Source organism: Physella acuta, unplaced genomic scaffold, assembly GCF_028476545.2.
Source record: "Physella acuta isolate Inbredline_101_S28 unplaced genomic scaffold, ASM2847654v3 ptg000094l, whole genome shotgun sequence".
NCBI lineage: Eukaryota > Metazoa > Mollusca > Gastropoda > Physidae > Physella > Physella acuta.
Window position 1 is genome coordinate 571580 of NW_026731614.1, and position 10968 is coordinate 582547.

At 35.2% G+C, this 10968-nt stretch overlaps 2 protein-coding genes and 1 long non-coding RNA gene across 3 annotated transcripts in view; 1 reads left to right on the forward strand and 2 right to left on the reverse strand.

The window, feature by feature from the left end:
* LOC131929358 (uncharacterized) overlaps positions 1-1228 on the forward strand; it is a 49594-nt gene extending 48366 nt beyond the window's left edge. Inside the window, exons 2-3 of the long non-coding RNA XR_009383955.1 lie at positions 237-875; positions 1108-1228. This is a non-coding gene — a long non-coding RNA (uncharacterized LOC131929358). The remainder of the gene's footprint in view (positions 1-236; positions 876-1107) is intronic.
* A 3762-nt stretch (positions 1229-4990) lies between these two features.
* LOC131929053 (anaphase-promoting complex subunit 13-like) lies at positions 4991-5238 on the reverse strand. Its single transcript, XM_059285243.1, has one exon. The coding sequence runs from the start codon at positions 5218-5220 to the stop codon at positions 4993-4995; it is 228 nt and encodes a 75-aa protein (XP_059141226.1). The 5' UTR covers positions 5221-5238; the 3' UTR covers positions 4991-4992.
* A 2195-nt stretch (positions 5239-7433) lies between these two features.
* On the reverse strand, positions 7434-10332 carry LOC131929154 (uncharacterized). The gene is made up of 4 exons (XM_059285327.1): positions 10163-10332; positions 9553-9592; positions 8619-8687; positions 7434-7946 (listed from the first exon to the last, which is right to left on the reverse strand). Exons 2-4 carry the CDS (start codon positions 9575-9577, stop codon positions 7642-7644), a joined length of 399 nt encoding a protein of 132 aa, XP_059141310.1. The 5' UTR covers positions 9578-9592; positions 10163-10332; the 3' UTR covers positions 7434-7641.
* Positions 10333-10968: the final 636 nt, after the last annotated feature.

Below are 10968 nucleotides of genomic sequence, written 5' to 3' on the forward strand. Positions count from 1 at the left end.
AATTTAAAGCCTAAATAAGCTGCTTAATTTTAAATATGGTGATCTAATTGTAATAGGCCTAGTGCTAATAAATTAAAAATCAAATGGCAATGCTGATAGGGACTAATAACAAATCAAGTTAATTGAATACTAAAACAGCAAAAACAAGTTAAAATAGAGACCTAATACTAAATTATTAATTGTAAACTGTTTTATAAGTATATATAATGTATTCTACTGTATTTTAATATTTTTAGGGTTCTAAAGCTGAAACTGTAATGGCACCCATGGAAAAGATGGCTAAGTAGGAATCCTTTGAAATGGGACCCATGTTTATATGAAATTATACTAATTTTGATTGCATCTATTTTAGTTTGAATTGGTGTATGCCAAGTTACAATGTGAGTATTTCATAAATGAAAACAAGTTCCAAGTTGGTAATAGGTTGTGCAGCTACTTAACAATTAACTTCATAATGTTTGCGGCCAACTGTAAGTAATTTTCTGCTATCTGGGTTCTATTAGGAGTGAAGGTATAGAAGCTGTAAAAGATTTCTTGAATATTCTTATAGTAAATAATTTAATACATTGATTAAGCTTACATATTTTATGTTCCATTTTATGTTCCATACTAAACAAATTGAGCCCGCTGTTTTACATCCTTATCTATGATTTACAGTGCTAAGGCAGCCAACAAACCAAGAACTTGTATGAAATGTTCAAAGTGATAGATGGATTAGTCCCACTGGATGATGAATTAATCCTACCTGATGATCAGCACTACCTGACAATGGATTAGTCCTACCTTACAAGATGTTACCTTGTATCACCTGTGAAAAGGATCAGGAACCAAGAAGAAAACCCTGGATAAGTGACATAATCCTGGATCTGTTGCAGGTAACAGTGTTTTAAATTGAAGATAATGCCCACTCAATCTGTACCAATCATTGAACTATTTATTTTAATAATACTTAGCATGTATTTTCTTAACAGTTTGAATATTTGAATAAAAAAAATTCATGCTCCCTTAGTTAAATTTATAGAATTTCATGTACTAGATTTTTGGTGATAGTTCAACCACCCAGGATAATTCAACATGTATTTAAACTGTTAAACATCTAACTTCCAGATCACCATTCACCTGCCAAAAGATTCATCCCAAGTTGTTCCCTTGACCGGCAGTTCAGAATGAGTTAATTTCAACTACTTCACTTCTGATTTTCCACTGTTAACTACTCCAAAATTCATTGTTTGTGCATATTTTATTCTGTATAAAAAACTTATTAAACTCAGTTCTTAAATTTAGAATTTGCATTTTTTATTGCTGTTAGTGTTAGGTCTTGTATACTCCTACTGTTGCAGAGTTTACATTAATTTTTTTTTCCATGCTGTAAGTGCCTAGAACAAGTGCAATGTATGCTACACAGCTATTAAATCAAATTGCCTGAAGCGAATACTTAAAACTAAAAGTGAAATCATGAACAGGTTAGGGTTAATGTTGGCACAGATGTAACAGGTAATTATGACTGTCAGTGTCAGGATTTTAAAACTGCCTTTCAAAAGCCATTTGAGAGTGCGGCTTAAATCAAATGCCTCACCCTCTCTATTAGAGTAATTCATAATTTTAACTACGTTCATATGAAACAAAATGAGAAACTTGCAAGTATGAACTGGAACTAACTTCATGTAGCGTTGTATTTTGACTTCTCCATAACCAGAACTTTTCAAACATAAAATGTATCGAAATAAACATGGCAGTGCTAAAAGTGAAGTACCCACAGCAATTCAGTAAATGGCATCACCATCTTGATGTACATTCTTTCATACATGCATGCCATATCTTGGATTGGCTTATTGGTATTAATCTCTTCATAAAGGAAAGATTTAAACTGAAGTGTGCACTCAAGTAATACATACCAGACTTGTATAAAGTCACAACAGCAGAGAATTAAATGGTCTGTTAAGAGTTGTATGACAGTTATCTCAATTGATAGTACAATGTTCTGTTTTTAGTTTGTAGAAAACTCTACTTTCATGACTAGTCTGAATTAAACAACCTACATCATCTGGTACACGGATTTGTAAATTCTTTGTAACTTCCGCTGGTGGGAATTAATTTCGTGCTTCTGAATGAAAATCTTAGCATATTGGCACCTTGTTCTTGGTTTCCGGTTACGACACGGTAGTCAAATTGGTTATTTCTTACATTGCCATAATATAAACATGAAATGGTTGAACTACACCAGTTTTCACACACTACACATTGACAAATCGCCACTGGGAAAGCGCCCCCACCCCCGGAGAAAAAAAAAAGGCTGGAATAAACACTGGTGACAAGTGCTAATTGAATCGGTAGTGTCCACACGCAGGTGTGCTTTAATTCAACACTAACCTGTTCGTAGGCCTACTTTGTCATAATATCGACGTCACGCATTATAATATTTATAAACGAGTTTACCTCCCCTTTCTGTAGCGTCACACAATGTCACAAAAAGACACACCACATCCTCCCCCCCCTTTTTTTTTCTAAAATGTGACTTCACGGACAACCACCCCCCTCCCCCACTTACCTTCCTCTAAAAATTGTAATGTTTGTATTTAAAACACTAGTCTCCCTTAAATCATCTGCTGAGTTTGATAAACCTTGTGTTCTTATATTGATATATTTTTAGTACAAATTAAAATTTAAAGCTGGAAAATACGGCTATAAAATATAATAAAATCTAATCGTCATAGTCTCATCAAAATGCAGTGAGATAGCTGTAGGTTTGTTTCAGTCTCATCAATAGGGTATCCCGTGAGATAAACTGTAGGTTTCAGTTTCACGGCGGTGGCGCATGAGACCACTAAACACTGCGCGATAAGTTATTTATTGGTCGATCAAATCGTTACTGGGCTGAAGAGAGAGATGTAATATTATATAATTTAGGTCAGGATGCTAAAATTAGAAAAAAGCTTTTCGGTTACAGTTCACTGCTTTCACTGCGGTAGATTTTCCAAGTCTGTTTATTGTTGTTGCTTTCGGGAACGTGGTAATTTTTTTGTGAGCTATTCTGGTTTTATTTTTGTAGTACTAGATCTATAGTTACCATTGGCTATGCAGCCACGCGAGAATGGTATAAAAGTCTAAAACCATTTACGTAGTAATGTTAAAATATTTTCCTTCAAATACTAACAAAACTACTGTTTGAACTATGGAGCTTTGTAAGTCTTTTAATTGCGCTTCCTAAAAAATAAAAAAAAAACATTCTGCTTTATCACATGTTACCAGGTGACGTAGGTTGATTCAGCTGAAGTTGATATTCATGGGTTAGGTTAGGATTGATTGGGTGGGATGAGAAATTTGGAGATTTTGATGGGTTCTTGTAACAAAACACAATCAACGTACTTTTTAATAAGGGTTTACTATCAGCGTTATTTTAAATCTTTCCAAGCTTAGTCTAGCGAAGGCTTTGATTTCACGTGTTTATTGTAGCGTGGCGTGATGTAAATAAAGGAAACTACAATCTTTTTATGGTGACAATAATTTACTGCATGATTTAATAATTATAATACAGATAAATGGTTTTTCCGAATGAATATTAAAAAGTAGCAAAGCTATGTGCTAGAAGAAATTACAATGCTATAGCTTGTTGCCTATGCAATGTTAATATGATTAAAACAGGTTTTAAATTAGAAAGCTAAAATTATCAACCAATTGTTTGAGTGGTACCAAACAATTTGAGGGGGGAGGGGGGGATGAGTAGAATAATAAGCTACGGTAATTTTCGCAGAGATTAGTAAATTTTATGCTGAGCCGAACCATACACCTTCTAGATGTAAGATGATGAAACTGTAATGACAAACTTGAACCTATTTATTTAACACCATTTGATCCCTTATTCCACAGTTGAAGCAGGAGAAAGCGAAGTATTGGAGTTTGATAGCAGCACTGAACGTTGGAACAGATGCAAGAAACACAACGGCCATCTGAAGTTTATTCCGGTCAACGACTTCAGTCCGGAATATTTGCCGGAAATGTACAGAAAAGACGTGTACCCGTTCATCCGGTCTTTTTCCAGGTTGACCGTGTGCATCAAGGTCAATAAAATTAGCACGGACAGACCCAAAACACACCCACACAGGGAGGCGCCATATCCGTATGGTAATAGGAAAGGTCAAGATATTTTTAGAACAGGAAGTGGCATGGTTTGGGAGGTGAAACACGTGACTCCCGGACAGACAGACGAACACGGGTGTTGTCCGTGTAAGGAGTGCAGGGTGTCTGGCTCGCCGAAGAATGACTGGGCAACGATTCAAGTCATTTCTGCACCCCATGTCGTCTTTGACAAAACAGAGTGTCAGGACGCCATCTTTGTTTTATTTCACGACACTGAAATCTCACAACCGGAAACTTTGGACGGTTTTGATGTTTCCTTTTCTTCACCGAAAAGAGACGAGTGTATTTTATATTGCGCGACTCATAACCCAGATCTGATCCGTAAATTAGAAAAACTGTGGGGAGATTACTTCAAAATTTTTTTTTATCTTAAGGAGCAACCAGCTTCCAACGAGGCGGAGAAGATTGTTGTGATTGTGTCGCACCCGCACGGACACACCAAACACGTCAGCGTGGGACAGTGGGTGGACACACTCCAAGATGAACTTGACACGAGGTACAGCTATGACACAGCCACTTGCCCAGGATCAAGCGGTGCACCGGTTTTAATTCTAGGAACAAAATGGCGGCCAATCTTTCATCCGCACAGTGGTTCAGACAACATCCACAATTTTTGTGGGGAACAAGTTTATTTGTGTTGAAAAAAAAAATGCTTATGCTAAGTGTGTCGGTCTTAGAAATGTCGACTCTTTGTATGTGTTAGCCTTGTGTACTTTTAAAATATTTAGTAAAAAAAAAAAACTTAACATTATGTTAAAAATAGATCCGTTTTTGTTTTTTTAAGTAGTTTTATATATATAGTTAAATAATATATACATGTATTTACAATCTATTGTCAATATAACGCATGTTTTGTCAACTCTGTGTTGATGTTGGTGGCATACGGTTGAGTGATGAAAGAGCAAGATCCAGCCATTTCTGTTCTTGTTCATGTAGACTTTCATTGCTCGGACCATTGTCTTGTTCAGGTTCTGGTCGAGCTGTTATAGGTACCTGAATATCCTCCTTGGGCAACTGGTCAGCACGCCATTTCTCATCTATCATATCCATAATTTTTCCATCACGCTGATACTCACTGTCCATTTTCTGTTTGCAATTGTTTCCTTTTAAAATAGATCCGTTTTAATCACTGTTTTCAATTGTATTGAATATTGTATCAGTGTATCAGTTGTAGGGACTTTTGAATACTTTTATTTAACTTGTTATTGTTATATTGATAAAAATCTGGTCTGTGTTTTTCCGTTTATTGTCACACCTATTTTTAACGCATAAAACGTGGGTTTATTAAATGTTGCAAAGCTCTATTTTATTCGAACAGTTAAAAAATGATTTTTATTTTCATTGAAACAATTTAGAAATGCACATTTTTTTTTCTTATAAAAATATAAGGAGTCAATTATTCATAGAGTTATGGTCCCTACTAGTGATTTGTTAATAGTTACGTTTTATCCGTTATTTTATTCCATACTACAAGACGTTTATTTTTTTAAAGTGATACTTTGGTTAAGTTTAGTGCCATAAAGGAACGGCGTGATTTAGTGGCAGAGCACTCGACTGCTAGCCCGAAAGTTTGGATCTCGGTTCGGACTCAGAGACGTCAGTCAGAACTCTGGTGGGTACCTGGTTCAATTAAGGGTAAGACGACAGGACATAGTGCTGACCACACCATCCCTTTATATGGTACCTGGGCAGGACATAGTGCTGACCACACCATCCCTTTTATATGGTACCTGGGCAGGACATAGTGCTGACCACACCATCCCTTTATATGGTACCTGGGCAAGACATAGTGCTGACCACACCATCCATTTATATGGTACCTGGGCAGGACATAGTGCTGACCACACCATCCCTTTATATGGTACCTGGGCAAGACATAGTGCTGACCACACCATCCCTTTATATGGTACCTGGGCAGGACATAGTGCTGACCACACCATCCCTTTATATGGTACCTGGGCAAGACATAGTGCTGACCACACCATCCATTTATATGGTACCTGGGCAGGACATAGTGCTGACCACACCATCCCTTTATATGGTACCTGGGCAAGACAGTGCTGACCACACCATCCATTTATATGGTACCTGGGCAGGACATAGTGCTGACCACACCATCCCTTTATATGGTACCTGGGCAGGACATAGTGCTGACCACACCATCCCTTTATATGGTACCTGGGCAGGACATAGTGCTGACCACACCATCCCTTTATATGGTGAGGTCAATAAACGTGTGAACTCTATCAGCCTTATATATCGTTAGATCTGAAAAGGGAACTTTCAGTTCCAGAAAGAACACATCCCGTTTCTTGTTTATAACACAGGTCTAGAGATCAAGCTGTGAGTACAGCGCCAAATTTCAGCTGTTTTGTTAAACTTGACAACAATATGATTATCTCACGCTCCTTGATACAGAATTTATTGAAAAACGTGAACAAGTTAATCATCTCCCTTGTCAAAAGTTCTTAGCTTTATTTGGGCCCTGTGCACTCTATGACATTCTTGTCGTCGCTATGATATTTTGTGTGACTCACTCTTAATTGTTAGAATTTGTATACATTAGGAATGTTTATTACAAGAAAAATATAACAGTAGCTCAATTATACTTTCTAGTTGACACATCTTAAAATATAATTACAAGAACAAAAAAATAACAATTATCCTTTCTAGTTGACACATCTTAAAATATAATTACAAAGAAAAATAACAGTAGCTCAATTATACTTTCTAGCTTACACATCATAAAATATTATTAATTTTAAAAACATACGATTAAGCTCATGATTATAAAAATACATTGCATACGATAATATTAAATTAAAAGTTTCAGAGAATACAATTATATGTCTATATGAAGGTTTTTTTGGGTTGGATCTTACATTGGCTGCCTAATGGCGATAAACAATGTCCTGTAGTATCTTAACATTGTTCAAACATAAAACCTATTACCTTTTTTGTTTACCTGCGTTCAATGTGGTTTACTTAATGTAAACAATAAATAAAAATTTATTAAATACTAGGTGCAAAAGGGTGTTAAATAATACACACATATTTTCAAATTTTGTTTTGGTAACAGAGTTTCTTCTAGAAAATTTTTTACCCCCCCCCCACGAACGAAATAAAATTTATATAATTTAAATAGAAAATATATACTTTTAACAGTGTCCGCCCCCCCCCCCCCCCCGAAGAAAGTCTACCGCCCCCCCTCTGCGAAAATTTCAAGTGCCCCCCCCCCGCCCCGGAGAAAAAAGTCTGGAAGAAACACTGGTAACAAATACCCAAAATAAATAAGAAAGAACGTAAAAATATCCCAATGGTTTTAAAAAAAAAGTCCTTAATTTAAGTTTTACTCTCAGCATTAATGATCTAACTGGAGTAGCCGTATATTTAATTGCGCCCGAAGCTGTTTCTTCATCTCACATCCTTTTTATATTAATTTAAGTAGCCTTCCGGGGGTCTGGACACCCATTACACATCCCCCAGTTACGCGATTATCTGCGCTCAGCTTGACTTGATTCTATCACTAACGTGAGGGTAACGTTCTTGGAGAATGTCCATGAAGATTTGAAACGACTCCCCGGGTCCGCTGCTAAACAACCTGTGCATGAAAGCCTCGTTTCGATCTTTCGTTGTGACACTTGACTTTATGGTTTCAATATCCTCCTTGGCGAATATTTCTTTTTCAAACATGACGTCAGTTAACTGTGTCGCGTCTATCTCTGATAAGATGAAAGAATAGTTCCGCTTTAGCCTTCTTTCGTCCTCCGGACGTAGTTGTCCATGGCGAATACCCGAAGGCCATCTCTCTGTAAGAAAGAATTTAGTTAAGTTAAGCGGGTCAACTTTTTCTAAAGCGATAGTATAGAATGAAGTGTTGTAAACTTTAAATCTGCGATAGTATAGAATGAAGTGTTGTAAACGTTAAATCTAGCAAGGCTAAGTGTAGAGCGACCAAGGTGTAGAAGAATGAACGTCACAAAGTAAGAGACTCAGATAGAATAACTGTCTCAAGCGAAATTCGGATGTAAGGAGACAAATTGCAGCCATCTTTACCCGTCCACGCATGCGCAACAGTCCAATGTTAAACAACACTTTACCAAAAGACGTAACAGCTAGTAAACAGACATGGGACGGCGTAGCCTAGGCGTTAAAGCCCTTGGCTGCTAACCCAAAATTCAAATCCGGGTTCAAGTAAGTAAAAACTCCCCAAGTTTACCCAGCTCTAGTGAGTATCTAAGTCTTGTTAGGGAAGTAAAGGCGGCTGGGCACAGTGCTGACCACACCTTCCCTTCATTCACCGAGGTCAAGACAAATATTAACTCTACTTCATCTGCTCAATGGATCGCAAAGTCTAAAAAAGATTCTTTTATTAAATACTCGCCATTACCATAAGATTTTGTTCTTGGTTTATCGGGTTCAAAAACTGATGGCCCAAGATTGCCCATGTATAATAACTAACAAAAACAGTGAATGTTTACCATTGTCATAGCTTGGTGTGTTTCCTCGAGATTCCACCTGTAACGGTATAACTGATATTGAGGCTGTACCTGTTGGATAATCAATTTTGATTAATTTGATTATTTGTTATCAAACCCGAAGCTGATAATCGAAATCTGATTACACAAAACATGAACATACATGTTCGAATTTAGACCTTAGTGTTAAAGTAAATTAGACCTTTAAGTAAATAAAAACTGTTCGTATATATATCGCAGTAGACAATCACAAATTTTACTTTTTACCGAAGAAAGAAATCACATGTTTTACTTTTTATCCCAGAAAGAAATCACATGTTTTACTTTTTACCCCAGAAAGAAATTCAATATTTTACTTTTTACCCCAGAAAGAAATCACATATTTTACTTTTTACCCCAGCAAGAAATCACAGATTTTACTTTTTACGCCAGCAAGAAATCACATGTTTTACTTTTTACCCCAGAAAGAAATCACAGGTTTTAAATTTTTACCCCAGAAAGAAATCACATGTTTTACTTTTTACCCCAGAAAGAAATCACATGTTTTACTTTTTACCCCAGAAAGAAATCACATGTTTTACTTTTTACCCCAGAAAGAAATCACATGTTTTACTTTTTACCCCAGAAAGAAATCAAATATTTTACTTTTTACCCCAGCAAGAAATCACATGTTTTACTTTTTACCCCAGAAAGAAATCACATGTTTTACTTTTTACCCCAGAAAGAAATCACATGTTTTACTTTTTACCCCAGAAAGAAATCACATGTTTTACTTTTTACCCCAGCAAGTAATCACATGTTTTACTTTTTACCCCAGCAAGAAATCACATGTTTTACTTTTTACCCCAGAAAGAAATCACATGTTTTACTTTTTACCCCAGCAAGTAATCACATGTTTTACTTTTTACCCCAGAAAGAAATCACATGTTTTACTTACAGCTGACAGACTGACAGCCTCCCATGACAACTTAACATCGCTGAAATAAAATTAAATTGTACACACAGTTATATCTTTTTCTGTTAAAATACTTTACTATTATATTTCAACATTTAATGTATTAGAAATGATTTACTATTATATTTCAACATTTAATGTATTAGAAATGATTTACTATTATATTTCAACATTTAATGTATTAGAAATGATTTACTATTATATTTCAATATTTAATGTATTAGAAATGATTTACTATTATATTTCAACATTTAATGTATTAGAAATGATTTACTATTATATTTCAACATTTAATGTATTAGAGATGATTTACTATTATATTTCAACATTTAATGTATTAGAAATGATTTACTATTGTATTTCAACATTTACTGTATTTGAATTGATTTACTATTGTATTTCAACATTTAAAGTATTTGAAATGATTTATGAAAGATGTAACAATGAAACATGTAACAATCGTGGGACGAAACACGTTCTAGTAATTGACGAAATTGTTCATTTACAAAATAAATTACCCGCTAAGATTGATTAGTTTTGAAAACTTGCAATTAATTAACAAAAAATTCTAAAATTTGAAAACTAAACTCACTATAGCAATCCGAAAAACTGTTTTGAGTTTTGGTTTTAGCCTAGTTCGATAATGCTATCCACACCACAAGAAACAGAGGAAGTAATGTTGATCTACCAGATAGGCAGGTAATGGACAAAGTAACAGCAATCACGACTTAAAAAATCACGACTTAAAAAGTTGTGTAACTGTAAATCTGATATCACCAATCTATCAATAGGGCTGATTTCTTATCAATACGTTATTAAGTAATCTGTATTTATATAATCGTCAGTACCGACGTAAGGTTAAGTTGGTTGGAAAATTTTATCGGTTGGAAGATCGAACGATTCATGACTAAAAAGGAAACACCACTCAATAGGTATACAAATAAACCTTCCATAGCGGGTTGAAATGCGTCGTGTCTATAACACGACACTATTCCAATATTTCTTTAGTTAAAGATTTAATTTTTCCTTTCAAGGTTAATTTTTTTAAGCAATAGTTTACAATTTTGACATTAAAAAAGGTTGATATTATATGAAGACAATTTAATTATATCTTCTTTAAAACAATGGAAATCCAATAGGTAACCTATGTTTATATGTTTATGTTTACATGTTGCCATGCTGCTGAAAAGTTTTGTCAGACCACATTGACAGACAGGTGACATTATAGAAAATGTAACAATCAGAAATAACCTTGACATTTGCTGTTTGACACGCTCTGTAAAAATATTTTAATGCGTCACTTCATTACCTCTGGGAATTCCCTATTCTATTGTAAACAGGCAAGGATAGCTAAACAAAGTTTCTTTAGGGAAACCCCGATGTTTACGTAATAAGTCA